This window comes from Meleagris gallopavo, chromosome 2 (genome assembly GCF_000146605.3).
Source record: "Meleagris gallopavo isolate NT-WF06-2002-E0010 breed Aviagen turkey brand Nicholas breeding stock chromosome 2, Turkey_5.1, whole genome shotgun sequence".
Lineage (NCBI taxonomy): Eukaryota > Metazoa > Chordata > Aves > Galliformes > Phasianidae > Meleagris > Meleagris gallopavo.
In genome coordinates this window covers 104,709,297-104,729,074 of record NC_015012.2, presented here as the reverse complement: position 1 = coordinate 104,729,074, position 19,778 = coordinate 104,709,297, and the positions used below count along the sequence as shown (strand labels likewise).

Genomic DNA, 19,778 nt, shown 5'->3' with positions numbered 1-19,778 from the left:
AGCGGAGCGGGGGCCGCGCTCGCTGCATTGTGGGAGCGGCGCTGAGGCGGGAGCGGGGCGCCCCCTTGCGGCGGAACGCAGTTGGGCGGGAAACAGCGGGCGGGAAAGGGAGGGTGTGTGTGTGGAAGGGGGGGTTGTGGGCGTGTGGCTGAGGGGTAATTAGTGCGGCTGGGGGGTAATAAATGTATGTGGGATGGGTACTTAGTGCAAGTGAGGGATAGTAACGGTGTCTGGTGTAATGAGTGCAGCTGGCGGGCATGTAGGGTGGGTAATTATTGCGGCTGAGGGGTAATTAGTGCGGCTGAGGGGCAATGAGGACATGTGAGAGGGATAATTAGTGCAGCTGAGGGGTAATTAGTGTGGCTGAGGGCAGTGAGGACTGTAGGTGAGTAGTGCAGCTGGGAGGTAATTAATGCGGCTGAGGAATAATTAGTGAGGTTGAGGGGCAGTAAGGACACATGGGAGGGTAATTAGTGCAGCTGAGGGGTAATGAGTGTGGCTGAGGGGTAATTAGCACAGGGTGGGATAGTGAGGGTGTATGGGATAGTGAGTGTGGCTGGGGGGTATGGTGGGTGTGTGTGGAGTGGGTAATTAATGCAGCTGAGGGGTAATTAGTGCATCAGAGGGGTAATTAGTGCATCAGAGGGGTAATTAGAGCAGCTGAGGGGTAATGAGCGTAGGTGAGGAACAGTAAGGGCTTGTGGGGTGGGTAATTAGTGCAGCTGAGGGGTAATTAGTGCCCGGGGAGATAGTGAGGACATATCGGGTAGTGAGTGTAATTGGGGGGTACGATGGGTGTGTGGGTGGGTAATAATTAGTGCAGCTGAAGGGTGGAAGAGTGAAGCTGAGGGGCAATAAGGACTTGTGGGGTGGGCAAACGGGCCATGTGGGGTAATTAGTTTGGCGGGGGGTGATAAGGGTGTGTGGGGGGGGTAATTAATGCAGCTGAGAGGTAGTTAATGAGGGTGAGAAGTAATTAGTGTAGCTGGAGTGGGTAATTAGTGCAGCTAGAGGGCAGTAGGGGAATGTGGGGTAGGGAATAAGTGCAGCTAAAGGGTAATTAGTGCAGCTGGAGGGAGTAAGTTGGGGATGTAGGGTAATTAGTGCAGCCGGGGTTGGGTAATATGGGTATGTGGGGCGGGTAATTAATTAGTGCAATCAGGGTGGGGGTGGTAAGTAATGCAACTGGGGCAGTAACTGCAGCTGGGACGGGTAAATAATGCAACTGGGGTGATTAGTGCATGTGTAGGGGTAATTAGGGCCATAGGGTGATTAGTGTGGATGGGGTTGAATTAGTGACGCTGGGGTTGAAATTAATGCAACCGGGAGGAGTAATTAGTGCAGTGGTGTAATTAATGCATGCGGGGGTAATAACTGTACTGGGGTGGTGGGGGAGTTAATGAGGACAGGTGGGGTAATTAGCGCAGCTTGGTGTACTAATTGCAGCGGGGCAATAACTGCAGCCGGGGGGTTACTGGTGCACCTGGCTGTAGTTCAGCAGCCCAAGCCCCGCTCGCCCCGTGCCCCAGTGCCGGGCGCTGCCGCTCACGGGGTGGCACTGTTGTGTTAGGAATGCACGCAGCCCCGCGATCGTGCTCCTGGCCGCCGGTTCCCGCCACGGCTCTCTTGTGGGGTTCTCAAACCTTGTGGAGCCCTCAAGGCACCATGGTGCTGCCCCCGGAGCTGCATCCCTCGTAACAGTGCTGGTTGCAGCTCTCCACTGAATCCAGGAGACGTCCCCATCCTGAGCATCTCTTTCTGAGCATCCCTCCAACACCTGAGCTTCCATTCGTCCCTGTGGGCATCCCTCCCTCCTTACAAGAATCACAGAATGGCCTGGGTTGAAAAGGACCACAATGCTCATCCAGTTCCAACCCTACTATGTGCAGGTCACCAACCAGCAGACCAGGCTGCCCAGAGCCACATCCAGCCTGGCCTTGAATGCCTGCAGGGATGGGGCATCCACAGCCTCCTTGGGCAACCTGTTCCAGTGCCTCACCACCCTCTGGCTGAAGGAGATAAGCATCCTTCTTTCCCCCTGAGCATCTCTTCCTCCCTCCAACCACCCCTCCCACCCCAACAAGCAGCCTCCATCCCCCTGTGGCAAAATGTCATCTCTTCATCCCCATTCTTCCAAGCTCATTTACGCGTCCCCCAACCCCAAGACCCTCAAGGGCGCTTTGTGCTTAAGGACAGAGAGCACAAATGATTTGAGAGAAGCCCTGCTGACAGTGGGAACAGAGGATGAGTTCCCTGCATGCAACATCCCGAGGGCACTGGGAAAGCCCCCAAACCCGCCTGCAAAGGCAAACCAGCCTAGGAGCGGCTGCCTCGCCACAAATGAAAAATAAGAGCAAAGTTAACTTCTGTCTGATCCCATTTTCCTGCAGCCAAGCAGATGGTTTGCTTCTCTTGGCAGAGGCAGCGCCTTATCTGATCGCAGCGCTGGAACGGGGGAGAGCAGAGGGCTTTGAAGGCAGCGCGGGAGCCGGCAGAGGTATGTCGGGGCTGGCTGCTCCTGACAGCTCCAGGTGGGATTTGCAGGGCTGTGTTGCAATGCAGGGCCTGGGGGGATTTCTCAGCAAAGCCGAGCCCTGCACTGTGTGGTGGGGCCAGCAGGCAGGAGCGGGGCAGGAACGAGGGGGATGCAACGCCCTCAGGAGGAGAACAAAGGCTGTTCTGTGCCTTCCAAGGCAAAACATGAAGAAATAAAGTTTGCATTTGAAGTTCTGAGCGCTAGAAACATCTCCTCAGGTGCTGCCCAGAAGCAGCAGAGCTCAGCTCTGTGTCTCTGACACAGAATGGGCAGGGTTGGAAGGGACCTCAAGGATCACGAAGCTGCAGCTCCCCCTGCCACATGCAGGGCCACCAACCTCCACATTTCATACCAGCCCAGGCTGCCCAGGGCCCCATCCAACCTGGCCTTGAACACCTCCAGGGATGGACGGGGCATCCACAGCCTCTCTGGGCAGCTGTTCCAGCACCTCACCACTCTCACAGGAAAGAACTTCCCCCTGACATCCAACCTAAATCTTCCCTCCTTCAACTAAAACCATTTCCCCTCATCCTGCTGTTATCTACCCTTGTAAAGAGTTGATTCCCCTCCTGTTTGTAGGCTCCCTTTAGGTACTGAGAGGCAGGACTCTCCTCCGGGGTGGAATTCAAACACGGCGCACTTTTGGACAACAGCACTGGGATTTTTACACGGTTTTATTAAAAACTCTTAAAGGTCTAAAATGAAAATGTACACCTACTACAGAATAACCAGTTTGTACACTCACAGGTAAAGTGCTAAAAATTAAACGTTACCGAAGCGACACGGGACTACTGGAACTGAGCCCACGGAGAGCTGAGCACAGCAGCAGAAATGAAGGTACAGCCCCAACGTAAGCGTCGGATGAGCAACCACGGCCCTGCAGCCGTGGGCTGCACAAAATGCACACAGAACATCCCGCCGTGTGCCACAATGAACCCCAATCTGTTTATAAAACATTGGCATAGGAGGGGAATTTCACATTCAAGTCTACATTCGGTCGTTAGGGCTGAAGCACGTGGGGATGCTCTGCAGCCCGGGCGCCCGCTTCCCACTGCTGCTGCTTTGGGGCGCTCTGCTGCAAGCACCTCGCTGAGCTGTGGGCTCCTCCAGCAGCCCCCGGGCTGGGAGCACCTGGCAGTGCGTGCCCAGCTTCCAGCTGGATTTAGGACAGGCACCGATGCAGCAGGTGCTGCTCGGCTGTCCTCGGGTGCTGTTTGTACAACCGATAGAGCTGACGCCTGTGCTGCTAAGCTGAGGTCTAGGTGCTAAGAAAACGCAGAGCACTTGAGAGCAGAGTAATTTACAGACAGTTGAGGCTTCTTGCTGCAGTTTGGCTTTTAGGCTCCCCAAAAGATTACCCTTGTGGACTGAATAGGGAGGTGGATCCTTGCTGCCTTTCCATACAGCGCAAGCACAGCACTGACTCACAATTCCATGATGGGATGCTAACAGGAAAGCACCTAAACATGCCCAGGTCACCCAGAAATCTCCCACACCCTGAGATGCAAAAGTTTGGCAGCCCCAGCCACGAGTGCATCCAGGGTGAGGCCATCTTCCCCCTGAAACAGGCTGCTGGGAAGAAGGTCTTTGAGTCCCAGGGAGGAGGAATGCTGTGCAGGAGTAGCGTGTTGGTTCAGGTTAGGAAGATAAAAGGAAGAGCTTGGGGTTACAGAGGTAAGGGTGACAAAAAGCCCAAGTTTTTCCATCTTAATCCCTTTTCTGGGTGACGAGAGCACTCTCCATCCATGTGTATGCAATAGATGAGCAAGGGACTGCTTAAATACCCCACCTGGAAACAACACGGGGATTAAACCTCACAAATTAGCTAATTTCTGGGAGGATGTACTTCAGACCCCCCCCACTCCCCTCCCTGCCTCTAAGCAAGTCAAAGCACTGCTGCCATTAACAAGAAAGGAGCACAGGAAATTCAGCCAAGGAGATCAATGTTAACACTTGACCTTCGTCAGTTCAGTGTTTACAAGAACTCAGATATTTGGCTTCTTTTACAGATTCAGATTCCAAAAACTACCCTCCCTTTGAAGCAAGAAGTTAGTACGTGTATTTCTAAATCCACCGTGAGTCCCAGAGCAACCTGTGATCTCAAAGAGAGCCCGGCTACGTGCCCTGCTGTTGTGTCATCAGCTGCAATTAGCGTGAGTCATCAGCAGCGCTGCTCAGTTCTGCAGTGTGCGTGGCGCTTGTTGCCCTGTTGCTGCCCTCGAGGCTGTGCCATCTAAACATGTACAGAGGCTTCTCGATGCGCCTCAAGCAGGTGAAGGAGGGAATTATGTAAGGACAATGAAAAAGAGGCATTCGTATCCCAGCAGTGATCTGCAGTCATTACTGAGGTAGGTTTAGGTGCAGCCAGCGCTGCTCGCGCTGAGCGGGTCTGACAGCAGACGCCTCCGAAGATCAACTGTGCCATCAGGAACGCACCCTGACTTCTGCCTGCTGGGCCAGCAGACCTGCTGTACCCTACAAACCATTCACACACCACAAAAGCCCAAACTGAGAATTCTCTGCTGTGAACCTATGGTAGGGAATGAAAACAACCGGAGTAGAGGTTGATCAGGAGAGCACGGATACCTGCCTGCTCCTCCAGCAGCAAGGGGGTTGGGCTCAGCACCGTGCCCCAGTGCCCGACCTCAGCACAGAGCAAAGCCCCAGGAACACAGCCCAGCCCTGAGGGAGCTCCTCGCAGCCATTTCAGCCCCAGCATTCCTCACCTGCTCCGTGGGTCGGTCAGCAGGGTTTGTTCTGTTGGTGAGAAGGCTGCCCAGCCCGGTGTGGGGGGCAAATTCAGCTCTTTCTGTTTTTAAATAGATTGGGAACGGGCAATCTCAGCTTTTGTACAATAATCTAAAAATAAGTGGCTGAATATTATCTAGATAACTGGTTTTAAAATTCCTCTCTTCCTACATAAATTGTAAACAAGTAGAAAATTTAAATAGTATCTCGTAAAAAAAAGCAAGGACAAATGCAAGTTATACAAAAAGCGCCCTTCCTTGCCTCCTTCCTCCCCCTCCCTCCACCCATCCCCACAGCTGAGCCTGAGCAGCCCTGGGAGGAGCTGGTGATCCTCAGCCATCTCCTCTCTCCTCCCAAACGCTGCTCCTCTGTTGCATTTCCAGTGTTATCCGTTACAAACGCAGCCGCTATCTCCCAGACGTCCTTTGTCCAGTACTGAGCACGGGGCCCCTCCCTCTGTGAAACCAAGAATCGCTTTGCTATCGGGTCAGTGATGTGGAGGAATTCCTTCAATATCCAAGAATTTCCTTATGCCCATTAGAAAACATATGGGTGTGACTGTCCGTGGTGGCACCTGCTGATGTGACGACACGTCGGAGGGAGGGGAAGGTTTTTCTTCAAGAATAAGGAATTCAGCAACAATGGCTGATGGGTAAATAACAGTTATCAAATAAATAATTACCTACAGAGAGCCCAAACGAGGCAGGCAGCTGGGTGCTCAGCGACTCAAGCTTGCTGAACACTAGCTCTGATGCAGGCATGAGAACCGTGGCTTCAGAACGGAGAAGCCGGCCTCGGCTCCCCGATGCACGAAAGCAGCAGCTGCCCAGAGGCGCCGTAATGCTGAGCAGCGCCGCCAGGCTCAAGCGCTGGTCCCGTCCTCCTCGATGACGCGGTTCATGCTGGTGCCGTGTGTGATGTGCGTCAGGGGGTTGCTGCTCAGGTCCCTGATGCTGCTGTGGCGCGACTGCTCGTTGAGCCGATGGGAGCTGCTGTGCCGGGAGTGGTCGGTGAGCCGGGACATGCTGCCGTGAGGGAGTCTTTCCTCTATGCCTCTGTAGCTGCAGGGGGTGTACCTGGTGTGCAAACAGAGGGGATCATTATTGTCAGCATGCAGTCTGGGAGAGCTCTGCTTTCCCATGTGTTAAGATTGCGGAATTGGATTCACTCGGGTTGGAAAAGACCTCTAAGGTCACCTGGTCCAACCCCAGCCGGCCCCACCGTGCCCACTGCCCACATCCCTCAGTGCCACATCTCCATTTTCCTTAACACCTCCAGGAATGGTGACCCCACCGCCTCCCCGTGCCGCTCTCAGAGCTCGTCCCACTTCACGCACGACATGTAAGAGAAGGAAACGCACCGGCCGTCGCGTGAGCGGTGCAGGCTGCCGTGGTAGCTGCTCACTTTGCTGTGCACGCTGCCTGCCTTGCTCCTCTGGTCGTCCAGCATGGCCAGCTGGGTGGAGGAGGCGTGGGTGGAGGTGCCCTGGGTGGAGGTGCCCCTGGACTTGCGGATGATGGGCGTGTTGGGGTCCCGCAGAAGAGACTGAGCGAAATCTGGCTCTTGCAGCACCTGACGGCTCTCGTTGACAACTCTGAATTAGGCATGAGGTTTGAATAGTTAATGTCAATTACTGCAATAAGAGGTGTAAGATGATCACAGTCACAGCACTACAAGTATTTTACAAGCAGGACTTACTCGCATTATAATGGCTTTGTTTGCCTAATTCTAAAGCGTTTAGAATTTGGGTATTTCAGCAAAGTTCATATTCTTGACTCCTTCACACTCTCCGTACCTGATGTACTAAATGTTGTTAGCCATGTGTGTGTCCTACCAGATTCACTTTTGGAGAAATCAACATTTGCTCCAACTCTACAGAAGTCATTTTACTCAGGAGAGGGCCAGTTCTGCTATGGATGGCCAAGCCAACGCCATGGGGCAGCCACTTAAAGGCTTGCTATGTTTGCAGACCTATTTTGAAACAGCCACTTATGAGACAATATTTATGATTATGAAACCAGGTATTCATGGCTAATATATAATCAAATACACTGTCTCTAAATTTATGCCATATCTCAGCCTAAATTAATTTTGGCCTTATGAAGCTATAACACAATCTTACCGTAATTTTATCGGAGCGCTTGAGCTTTAAGGTCAGGTGCATATGGCAAAATTAAACGTAGAGACAATTGCTTTTAACATGGTGAAAACAGCTTAGGTTTAATTCCCACGTGACGATGTGATTCAGTGGACTAGATACTAGATAGGTACCTTTACAAATGACAACCCTCAATTCAATACTACTCTGTGTACAGCAGAGAAGCTGTAGTATTTAACTGAAACCTGATTTTCATTTTGAAAACTGACAGAACCATGTAAATTTGATTCTGGGACCAAAGAAAAATAATGGCTAAAAATGTGACTGTTCTTTAGGGCTTTATTTTTGAAGCTATTGCTTGTGCTGTCCTCCTCTGCTCTGCTACCTGCTCCTGGCCGTGCCTCCACAGAACACTCATCAAAATACTGCCAGGACCACAAGGGAGGAGGACTTCAGTCAGTACTCAGCTGGTTTGTCTGTCTCAGTACTCACTCTTTTTTCCTGCGTCCGTGGAAAAAGCTGGCCCACTCAAAACAGGTCTTTTGCTTCCAACCCAGAAGACAGAGGGTATCCCAACTACCAAAGCCATGAGATATTTCATCAGAAAGAGGATCAGATCTGGACGACTCATCTGAGTGACCTGCAGAGAGAAAGAGACCAAAAAGAACATCATACAAACCACCATAGCTCGCTTCTCCTCTTATTAACTCATTTAAAATAACTGTCTGTGCCTTGAGCCAAAGTAAACATCAACAGGGTTCCTTTGTTTCATGGCTCCAGAGAGCATGACTGAATGTGACTACAATCCACTGCGGAGTGAAACAAAAGCCCCAACTGCTGTGAGGTCCCAGCCTTTATTTGTACTTCTGGTCTTTTGTCTGTGCCCTGAATAACTGTGAAATACTTTCTAGTCTGCAAATTATAGACTTATTTCTTTGACAGAACTAACCTACATAAAACCAGGTGTTACATTCGCTGTTGGGGAAAATCCCAGTGAAAGGCTTCATGGGATGCTCAACGCTGACCCTTTATTCCCTGCCATTCTCGGTGGGCTTTACCCTTGCTTTCCTTCCCTTGGCATCACCAAGGTACGACGACCTGCTTATTGCCAACTCTGACCTCCCCGCATTTATTCAACGTGACCAGATGAATTCTTGTGAATATTTGTGCATATTTTTGCAAATATTCATCCAAAAATGAGTTGTTAGGAAAAGATGTGGGAGCAAATCCGAAAACGTAATTTCCAGATAGGTCTGTTCGTGCCTCTCTGGAACAAATAGGCATCAAGGCCTTTTGTGGAGTCAACAACAAAAAGTGAGCTGTCAAGGGCAAATCTTGAAGAGCTGACGATGCAGAATTTAACTTAGAAGCATCACAAGCATGATTCTATTTCTCAGAGTTCATCTCTGCATGAAATGGGATCAAGGCTCTTCCCAGGTGAGTTCTCTCCTCAGCACTGCCCGATGCATTTTACATCAGACTGCAGACCTCCCGGCACTCGCGTGCATGTGACCACACAGCATCAGTCTTCCGGGCGGCTTTGGAGCCATTGTGTGAGGTTTCACCCAAGAAAAGGATATCAATATATTAATGGTGACCCAATAAAAACCTATCCAGCAAAATTAAGCTCTCAGAAATTAACCCTATTATCTCATTTCATAATGCGCAAATGCGGCATGAAGTGGAAAAAGTGGTGAAACTCATCACTTAATGTAGGCAACGCTGAGGTAAATTGTTGTGTTTCCACACCGTGCTGCCCGCTGGCCCAGCTCTCGTGGCGGAGCTGCCTGCCTCAGGTGACTGCAATTCCCATTCTTGTGTTGAAAACAAAATGAGAGTTGGAGCACTGAAGGCCAGCGTGTGATGAGGGGCTCTGAAAGGGCATTTTTATGTCCTGGATTGAGTCAGACCGCTTTATGCTACAGTCAACAGAAACGAGGTGGTGTGTACAGCATGCATCCTTATCCCACTAAGGAGCAGATATTACTTCCATGAAGACACTGCATCAAATCATTTGATAGCAAAGCTTCTGGCTCCACGCATTTCTGCAGGGTGTTGCAAATCATTCCAAGCAGAAGTTGAAATCAATTCACCAAATACCTCTGGGTGAAAAGAGGAGCACCCTGCTCTCAGAGCAAACTATTCAGTGTGCTCACCCCTCAACCATGAGCTTCTTTGCATGCAATTTGAGCAGGAACACATGGTGGGCTCCCTAATCATTAATACTAAAGTGACTGCACCTGTTTTAAACAACATCTCTGCAGATTAGGAGACACTGATTGCAATTAACAAAGGAAAAATAAGACTTGAAATCACTGTTCCAGGAATATAAAACTGTAACTATCAGGTGCTTAAACCCAAAGCCTCTGAGCTCATTTCCAAAAAGTATGGCACTGATGTAATTCCAAACCCAAATGCTGCCATTTTCTTTCATTAAGACAAAGAAATGATTGCATGGTTTTTAATAGCAGTAAAACCACACAGCAGCTCCCTTATGCTTACCTGTGGAGTCCTGCTATTGAAATCCAGGGCACCTCCACATTTGCTCTATCCATTTGTCTGGATGAGGAGCTACGAGATGTGGTTTTAGTTCTTGTGGTAACAGTGGTGATGGGAGGACGGTTGGACTAGATGATCTTGTAGGTCCTTTCCAACCCTGTGATTCTATGATTCTCTAGGCCTTCAGAGGCACTCAGCTAGCAGGGGAACAGGCTGAGATGGAGCTGCAATAGAGGCGGTGTGCTCTGCTCTGCTCTGTTCTGCTCTGCTCTGCTCTGCTCTGTTCTGCTCTGCTCTGCTCAGGCACGTCCCGCCAGCAGCACGGGTACCGATGCTTCGCTGAGCAAAGACCAGCAAACAAGTTCTGTCAGCTACAAAGATTGCATACGTGATTGCAAGGCTTCACAATCCAGCCCTGCTCCCATCTGCCAGGCTGGTGCTGCAGCTGGGCTGGTGTAGGGTGTGAATCGCTTCCCTTGCTGAGCACAGAAAGACATCGGTGCGAACGCACCGCTTCCCTGCCGAACCCACAGTAGCAGGTGTTCAGCAAGGAGGTTAAAAACATCCATTTCAGCATTCCTCTGGGGAAAAACAATGCCTCTTTGTAGGCACACTGTTAATTTAAGATGCTTATATAACTAATTTCTGAATATCTTCCCCTTCTGCCCTTGAACGATCAATCACGGTTGCTTTTTAGTGACAGAGACCAGTGGCCTCTTCCTGCTGCAACGTATGAAATCACAAATTAATGAGCTTGCTGCACATGTGGAGTAAAAGCACAAACCCAACACCTGTCCCCCTCCTTTGGGGCACGGTTCCACAATAAGGCCGATCATTTGATATTTCCCTAAGGATGAAAAGCAATGAAATTCAAATTAACTCATCCTTTTGTTGAAAGCAGAGGAAGCGGGGAAAGACCAAAGGGAATCTGATCCGACAGTCTCACTTTCATTACCATTTCCATCACTGTCACTGCTTTGAAATTCAGAATATTATACACGTGCTGCTCATTTCCCAGCAAAATGCAGCTGCATTTCTCTCTGTAAAATCAAATTATTTTTTCAGTTCATTAGAATCTCGCCTGTTTTACTCCACAAGCAAATGAGGATCCATGCAACCTCCCTGGCTAAGGGGCAGCACAAGCTGAAGAACTGAGCAACTCCAAGCAACTGTGAACAGCCAAGCTGATGTAGCCCTGATGTAAGAGCTGGTGAAGAAGACAGCCCATCCATCCTTCAGCAGCTTCAGAATGGGTCAGGTCTGTGTGAAAAAGTCACAGCAGGCTCTGGAGACGTCCGAAAGAAACTGAAGGAAGCTGTTCTGGCTCTAAATGCCAGAAAAATGCAACGCTGTTCTGAGCAGAATAAATACCAACATTCAGGTCCTGCATGGCAGAATGGCTGGGAGCTGTCACACCAGAACACTGATGCCTTTTGTTTCTTGCTCTCAGTTGCACTTTCCTGCTTACTGCAGGGACACAAAAGATCCATCCATTAACTTCGACCGTTGGATCACAGTAAAACATTTGTCAGAACAATTATGAGAAAACATTAGCAAATATTCTCCGGAATTACTTAATAACTACCGAGTTGCTGTATGCCCAGAGTGGAAACTAAAGCAGCGTGTTCAGTCTGTGCAACTTGGGCCAACCTGACCCAAGCTAATAATAAATAAAGCAATGCAATAGAAGCCTTCAGATTACCACCTCGATAGGCTAGAGGCCATTCTGGAGGAAATGTTCCCAGAGATGCCAGGCGTTGGCTCCAGCAACACATATCTGTCTCACAATGCCATCCGCATCCAAAGCACTTTTTTATCCCCAAGAATTCAACCTGTGTGCCTGAGAAACCCATCCTTATGAAACCTGCCTCTACGGTACCTCTGAAATACAAAGCATTATATTTTAGAAGGACTTTGTTTGAGTTTCTCTGCCATGCTGAAATTATTCACTCCATAGGAGGTTGTGGATGCCCCATCCCTGGAGGCATTCAAGGCCAGGCTGGATGTGGCTCTGGGCAGCCTGGGCTGCTGGCTGATGACCCTGCACATAGCAGGGGGTTGGAACTGGATGAGCATTGTGGTCCTTTTCAACCCAGGCCATTCTGTGATTCACAGAAGATCAGCACTGGTTTTCAGTAGAAGCTTTTATCTGCATCGGAGCCTCATCATCTACCATAAGAACAGCTTTGGGTAACGCAGCAGAGGAGCGGCTGCCACAGGGCTGCAGGCTTCTCATCACCCATCTCCTTGAAAAGGGCTCCCACAGGACAAGCAGAAAGGCCCTGACTCATGGCTGCAGCCTGACACCTCCCCTCCAACGCATCCACCCTTCAGGCCCTGCGGTTACTCACAGTGCAGCCAGGAGCTGCTGTAAGCAGGCGTGCTGCTGGCTGCTCCTGCCTGCACCAGGTCCTGCAGCTATCTTGTGCCAATCCTAGGATTGCTGATCTGCAGCTTCAGGAAACGACCGCTGGGAGAACAGGCCAAGGGAAAGCTGCGTGTCAGAGAAGCTGTTGGGACGTCGTGCAGTTGGTGGCTTTATCTCGAAATGAAAGACAGCGTTCAATCGCAGCAACTGATTTTTTTAAGCGCTAGCAATGGTTTGTAATTAGAGAGACTGCCCAAGTGCCTGTGCTCTGATTTGTACCAGAAGCTCCTGCTGCCATTCAGAGAAATATAGCTTCTCCACTTCAGATATTAGCACTTCACTTGGAATTAAGCAGCGAGTCCAGAGAACAAACAAAAAACCGAATGGACCAGAAAATGAGATTCCTGTGACAACTCCGCCACTGACGCTGCATTTGGATTAAAACCTCTGCAGCATTAACATCCACTTTGGCTTTATATTCTCCTTCTTGAACATATTCAACCCTTGCTGCAGCAGCCAGCAACGGCACGTGAGCCCACTCAGTTCTGCAGCTCCAGCCCTCAGCACCTGTGTAATTTTCTCATTTCCAATTGTGCTTCATGCATGAGCACGATGCCACCCTGCCAGCACTGCCTTAGACTTTAGCAGCTATTTTCAGTGCTCCTTACAGCTTTGGAAAACTAACTGCATCCCTTCTTACCCTTCTTCTGCAAGGCTATGCACACCCATACATCCTGCTTGGGTTTCCTTAGGAAAGCCCTACGCTTTGACCACAAGGCTTGGCTACATGATGCCCACCGCTTCCAACCTCAGCTTCTCTCAAACAAGAGCATGGAACACAGAGTTATTCATATCACATCTCTACCTAAAAACTGCTCCGAGTTCTCTCTCAAAGCAGCTGCTCCAGGATTAGGGATGAAAGTATTTTTGTGTATTAAAGCTGAGAATCACAGAATGGTAGAATGGCCTGAGTTGAAAAGGACCACAATAACCATGTAGTTCCAACTCCCTGCTGTGTGCAGGGTCACCAACCAGCAGACCAGGCTGAGCACATACAATAAAGCATTTTTAGAAAGACAAGTCCCAAACTTCAATTGTGAATACTGTGTGCTCAAAGCATTACCTCTGATTTGGGAATGCTCTCTATTATCCTCCTATTAAGTACCTTTCTATTTGCAGACTATTCTGAACTTCATTCCATGACACCACTAAGCAATCTCTCAAAGTGCTCACAGTGGAAGCTGGACTTTGTTGCACACGCTGTGCCCTGTGGCACCACAGATACAGTGTCTGGAATTACAATTTCCCGGAAAGCCAACGAAACTGCTGTCAGTGGTAAAACCATCAGGGCTGTCTGTTTCAAAGCAATTCACCCTTCTGAGACCGAGGTTTTAAAAGCGCCTTAAAAATAACAATACAAGGAAAACACAAGTGAGAAAAGGAAGAAAGGTAGAAATGCCATTTAGCATCTCTGAGCTGATAAGATCAACCCCACAACAGCCAAGAAACACCAGAGAGCACAAGGACAGCCACCCGACTGGAACTCACTGCGAGGCAGAACGATTAGGCACACAAACACCGGGGTTGAGCATCTGCTGAGATTTTGGCAGAAATGTACATCCACCCCAACCAAAGATGTTCAACCCAAGGAGGCTGTGGATGCCCCATCCCTGCAGGCATTCAAGGCCAGGCTGGATGTGGCTCTGTGCAGCCTGGTCTGCTGGTTGGTGACCCTGCACAGAGCAGGGGGTTGAAACCAGATGGTCATTGTGGTCCTTTTCAACCCAGGCCATCCTATGATTCTGTGATTCTATGATACTTGCCAGCTGGCCCACAGCCATTTTGGCATGGCTGTCCAACACCTCAAAGCAACTTGGAAACCCAGTGAAAAGAGTCAGAATCATCAGTGAATGCTTGGTGCCAACCTGTGCAACCCAACGTCGGGGGTTGGACTCCAGGTCTCTTGAGATTCTATGGTTGTGTGAAGTCAGAGCTCCTAACTCAGTGTTTTTCCTAGCCTTTTAATAGCAGTGAAAACTCAATGGAAGAAAGAGTGCTTCCTTGATAATCAGAACTAAAGGCTGTTCTAGATACGAAAGCCACTTATTAAAAAGAGAACGGAGTGAAATTGAGAACTCAAAAACAGCAAGGTCTGACCTCCTTTGACAAATCACAGAAGGAAAATAGGAAAAAAAGGTGACCTTGAGCAGTCACACATAGGTACACGGACCACTCTGCCTGCCTAAAGATAATGGTTGAGAAATCAGCACTTCCCTTTGTCTCTAGCTCAGTCAATCCAATTAGGAAAAAAAAAAAAAAGAAATGACTCACATGGATGAAATGATTGCTTTCACTCAATATGTTAATGCACTGGAAATTATATGCATGTGAAGGTGAGATAAGAGAATATGGTGCATAGTCTGTCGGATTAATCAGTCCTAGATGTGCACGGAGACAGCACTGATATTACTAAAGCTGAAGAGAATTCCAGGAAATTAGATAGAATATACAATTTTTCCTGGGCATTCAAGGCAGGAGGAGTTACCCGAAGCACTGCTAGGACACTGAGTAACCCTGGGCTGAACGCTGCTTTTCAGAGTCGGCATTGATTTGTTTTTGAAGAGAAGCGCAGCTCATCATTCCCATTTGCTCGGTCTCTTCTGAGTAAACAGCAATAAGGAAAAGATGTTTTTATCTCACCTTCTTTTTTTTGAGGGCAGAATAATTGAATTGAATTGAATTCAACGAGAAGCAGTTCCTTAGGGCAGATTTAAGCAAATCCATTACCTCTTCTAAGAGGAATTCTAAACAACAACTAATGAAAAAGAGGGAGGAGAAATGAAGATTTATAGACATCTCTAAATCTATTCTCTTTATGCCTGTGCCACACACAAGCGGTCTAAGACATCTCTTAACAAAGCCTCTTTTCTCTACCCAGCTTAGTGCACTCCCCCATATGTTTCTGAAGGCCCACTGTAACACAGATGGTAGAACAGCTGAGATTTGGTATTTAAAATATCATGGCAAAACCCCTGATTAGTAGAGGAAACAACAAAAACCGGAAAACGCACTGTATTGCTGCAAACTCAACTGGGGAAACTACCCAGCTTCATCTGCGGGCCCAAAGAAGCAGAGCCTACGGCACAACAACGACTTCTTGGCACTGTTTTTGCTAAGATGTCTGCAAGCCCCATCTTTTCTTCTCTTCGGTCTGCGTGTGCAATTGTCCTAAAGCACTTGTGCGTGAAAATAAAGCCTGTGTCAACAAGGGTTACCCTTCACCCACAGTGCAGCCATGGGAAAAGACATTCTGCTACGGGAGCGTTTCGGAGCCGCACGCAACTCAGCTTCACCATCGCACAGTTTAAATCCCCAGCACACATTCAAATGCCTAGCAGTAAGTCTGGGGGGGGGGGAAAGTCTGTGCTGTGTATGGAGAAACCAAACCCAAGCACGGGCTGCAAAACCTGGGCTGAAACGTCTAGCAGTTGAGCAGTGAGGGAATGAAGGCAGATGAGTGCACGCTCCCATCGCCTGGCTCACAGCCTACCAGCTCTTTACCACCAGCGTCGCTTCTCGGTTGGCACCTGCTTGTAAAAGAGCTTCCCTGTGTTGAAAGGGTTCTGCAAGAAGCCAAGCGTGGTCTCTGGTTTCAGTGCTCCTGCAGTGTGTGTTCAGGGCACCAGGCAGAAAGCAAAGCAAGGACCAACCCGTGCCAAGTGGGAATTAAATGCACTTCAAAATGGTCCCCCCGCCCCCGTTATGTGGGCAGCTCTACAGAGGGATGCAAACCAGGCAGATAAAGCACCTTGTAACTGCTGGCCAACCAGGAGTCTGAAATGAAGAGATATTGATCTCAAAAGTTCATTTTGACACATCTAGAGCCACCTTGGAAATTCACAGTAAAAAAAATGGATCGGATCAAAAAGTGTATTTGGGAAAAAGGGAAACAAGAAACCTGACAAATTCCTGATCCTAAAGCTGAGATAACTGCTAATATTGAAATCCAGCTCTCCAAAGCTAATTGTCAATTAATGCATTAACTGCAATCTATAATGCAGTATAATTTAAATGTTAACAGATATATATTAGCAAGCCTGTACTTGGCTTCCCTTGTGCCTGTACCAGATACACAGAACTGCCACCGACAGGGAAGAGGCTCCCTCCACAAAACATTCCTTCTTTTTAAGCTCTTGGTAGCTTAGGTAACCACCATTAATCCTCTCTTTTCTCCCTGACACCAGCAATAAGCAGAAGTGAGTGGGTGAGAATTCCCATCTTCAGAAAAAGCCCATCTGACACTGCTGCAGAGCAAGGCTGGCGCTTGGAATGAGACAGATCAAGCAGAGGGGGAAAAAGAAGTCGGGAGAGACTATTTGTGTTGCTGCTAGAAATGGCAGTTGGCTCTACATCTTCTTAAGGCATCCCTCTTAATAGTCAACTGCTTAAAAATATCGTGGCGGTTCTAATTTTTTAAGGCCAAGATCGTAAGGAAAATAGAAAAGACTTCAGAAGATAGGCAGGGCACAGGAACTGCTTCAAGAACTCGGTCAGAAGGTCAGCAGCAAAAACAGCTGTGTTGTGCTCAGGGTTCGTGCGAAAATCGTCTTCTCCATCAGTAATGGAAGCACATTTGTATTATGCTTAGCAAAGCAAAATGATCTCTGTGGGATTCCCAAACACAGTCCTGTGTCCTTCCAAGCACTGTGGTCTTAGATTCTTATTTATGTCTTCTTTACCAAGAAGAGCAAAAAGCATTTTCTTTCAGGATCTAGAAAGTGTTTAAAGGGTGTTGATGCATATCCTCAATCTGAACAAGAAAAGCTGGAAGAAAAAAACAAGAAAAACCCATCAAAAAAACCCATCCCAAAACCCAACTTCTGTTCTTTCTGTCTCCAAAACATCCCTAGAATTTTCCAGCAAAAAATCCTAATGATATTAGGATACATCTAAATAACAACAAATGTGACCTCTTCAACCAAGCAGTACATCAAGCCAGGGTACAGTTCATCAGAACACAAACCAAGCAGTACAGCAGTGCCCCTATCTCTGCTTCAAAGCAGAAAAGGAAGCTAAGAGAACCACCTCAGCCAGAAACATCTGGAATGGGCTAACTGAATGGTGCTCAGTAACTCTACTTTCCATCTTCACACTGATTTCAATCTAGTATATGCCTAATATTTTACCTCTGAAATTGCACTGGCTTGTATGAAGTCAAGCCCAAAAGCTGCAGAAATGTACGACAAAGAGATGCAGACAGCGTGCAAATGCTTAGTGCTGCTTAGGTTAAATATGCTGCAAACAGTGTGGATATTCAGCACCCAGCACAAAACCGAGATCCTAACAGGAAATACAAAAGAAAGTGAGTTTCCAATACAAAACCAGACTTTGCAGTCTGTTCTGAACTTAGCCTGCCAGCAAGTCTTCCCCATCTACGGTGAATCAAGCGTGCTACCCACATCTCCTTCCATCCTCCTAATTAACAGCTATAAGATAAGCAGGGAGCACTGTGTTTACTCTCAGCAAGTTAAGCACCAAAGTGTTTCAACCCAATGTGTTTTGCCCACGTGGTTGGGCAAGTTGTGAACATCAGATCACAAGCAAAGATAATTCAGAGCGCTCGGTTTCATTTCTCAAAGACTCACTGGGATAGCAAATGCCTTTGAAATAGTTTTTTTCCTCTTGCTTCTCTTTAACATCTAAATTAGATGTCTTTCCCACCAGCACAGCACTCAGCCCAGCCCTGAGGCATTTGAGAAAGCTGTGGGGAGTCTGGGTACGCTCAGATCTAACAGGAATGTATCTTAACTCAAGACCTTTCTGATTTTGCAGAATACCTGATTTTGTGGATCAATCCAATTAACCTTTTCAGGCCAAAACTACTTTACACAGTTCAACTATCAGAGTAAGAAAAGAGGTAAAAGTTTTTAACATCACAGTCTGCCATCCCAAGAGAGCAAGCCCAGACTGACCATTGGAATGCTGACTTTTTGTAAGAGGAACGTACATTGCAATCAATCAGAGAATCACAGAATCACAGAGCAGCTTGGGTTGGAAGGGACCTCAAGGATCATGAAGCTCCAATCCCCTGCCACACGCAGGGCCACCAACCTCCACATTTCATACCAGCCCAGGCTGCCCAGGGCCCCATCCAACCTGGCCTTGAACACCTCCAGGGATGGACGGGGCATCCACAGCCTCTCTGGGCAGCTGTTCCAGCACCTCACCACTCTCCTAGTAAAGAACTTCCCCCTGACATCCAACCTAAATCTTCCCTCCTTCAGCTTAAAGCCATTTTCCCTTGTCTTGCTGTCATCTACCCTTTCAAAGAGTTGAACCAACCTTGGAGACAGATTTTCCTCAGTATCTATTTCCCTTTGTAGCCAAATTTTTTGTCAGTTTTAAGACAAATGTCCATAGATGGGAGTAATCACTGTGTCCCAGGATGATTGCCTTTGTCACTCCCAAGAGGAACAAAAAGAGGAACCACAGGGGGTTGGGATGAGATATCTGTAGGGTCCCTTCCTTCTATGGTTCTATGAAAACTCTGCCAATCTCCTTTGTTCTTTGTACATCTACATTCTGGAGATGTGATTATCTTATGATTGCATTCCTTGATTTTTTGCTTCAATACTGCACCTTACCTTGATGCAAAAATGGTGCTACACTCTCATGAAAAAGATCATACATCAGAGATACATCCTCCAGGTCAGAATTTTAATGCACACAGCCCAGCTCAAATGCTACATGTTCATGGTGGGAATAGGAGGCCCTATGGCTGTGCAAACTGATTTTATTTTCCACTACAGGAACTCTCCTTCCAGAAGAATATCCATGTTTTTTGAGGCCAAGCATACATTTTTTTTTATGGCCATGAATGGAAAGTGAGGAATCAACATAAAATTCAGCTTCTCCTTTAATATTGGTGTGTTGAAAGTAAATTACAAAGATGTAATTTGCCCCTCGAGAACAAGAAGAATGTCCCCACAATGTTGAGAATGGAGAGGAACAGGTTAAGGCACTGTTAGGCTGCTGTGAGTAGGTATTTCAGAGGAGTGATCCTGACTGGAAACTGCAATTACTGTAATGGTCCTTCTAGCATAAAATAATTATTTCTGGTAATAAGGTATTCAATTTGTCATCATTCATATTGAAAGAAGGATGATCTAATATAAAAGCTTTAATATTTTAAGCTAAATTAAGAAATTTCTCCAGGCTGATACTAAACTCCCCAAAACCTGTCTAAATGCACACAAGAGCCTAATGAGGTTCAACAAGGCCACGTGCAAGGTGCTGCACTTGGGTCAAGGAAATCCCTGACATGATACAGTCTGGGAGAAGAACTTGAGAGCAGCCCTGCAGAGAAGGACTTGGGGGTCCTGGCGAACAAGTGGCTGGGCATGAATCAGCCAACAGTATCCAGGGCTGCATCAGCAGAGGGTGGCAGCAGGGCAGGGAGGTGATTGCCCCCCTCCACTCTGCCCTCGTGAGGCCCCACCTGCAGTACTGCGTCCAGGTCTGGGGCCCCC

At 48.1% G+C, this 19,778-nt stretch overlaps 1 protein-coding gene and 1 long non-coding RNA gene across 2 annotated transcripts in view; one reads left to right on the top strand and one right to left on the bottom strand.

Annotated features, from left to right (window-relative positions):
- Nucleotides 1-1,941: 1,941 nt before the first annotated feature.
- LOC109366338 lies at nucleotides 1,942-4,629 on the top strand. The gene is made up of 3 exons (XR_004159025.1): nucleotides 1,942-2,497; nucleotides 3,284-3,373; nucleotides 4,546-4,629. It is a non-coding gene; the product is annotated as an uncharacterized LOC109366338 (long non-coding RNA).
- FZD3 (frizzled class receptor 3) overlaps nucleotides 3,193-19,778 on the bottom strand; it is a 46,208-nt gene continuing 29,622 nt past the window's right edge. Inside the window, 4 exon segments of the mRNA XM_003204586.4 lie at nucleotides 3,193-6,360; nucleotides 6,645-6,878; nucleotides 7,875-7,926; nucleotides 7,929-8,022. Of these exon segments, the coding sequence (XP_003204634.1) occupies nucleotides 6,147-6,360; nucleotides 6,645-6,878; nucleotides 7,875-7,926; nucleotides 7,929-8,022 (594 nt within the window). The 3' untranslated portion in view covers nucleotides 3,193-6,146.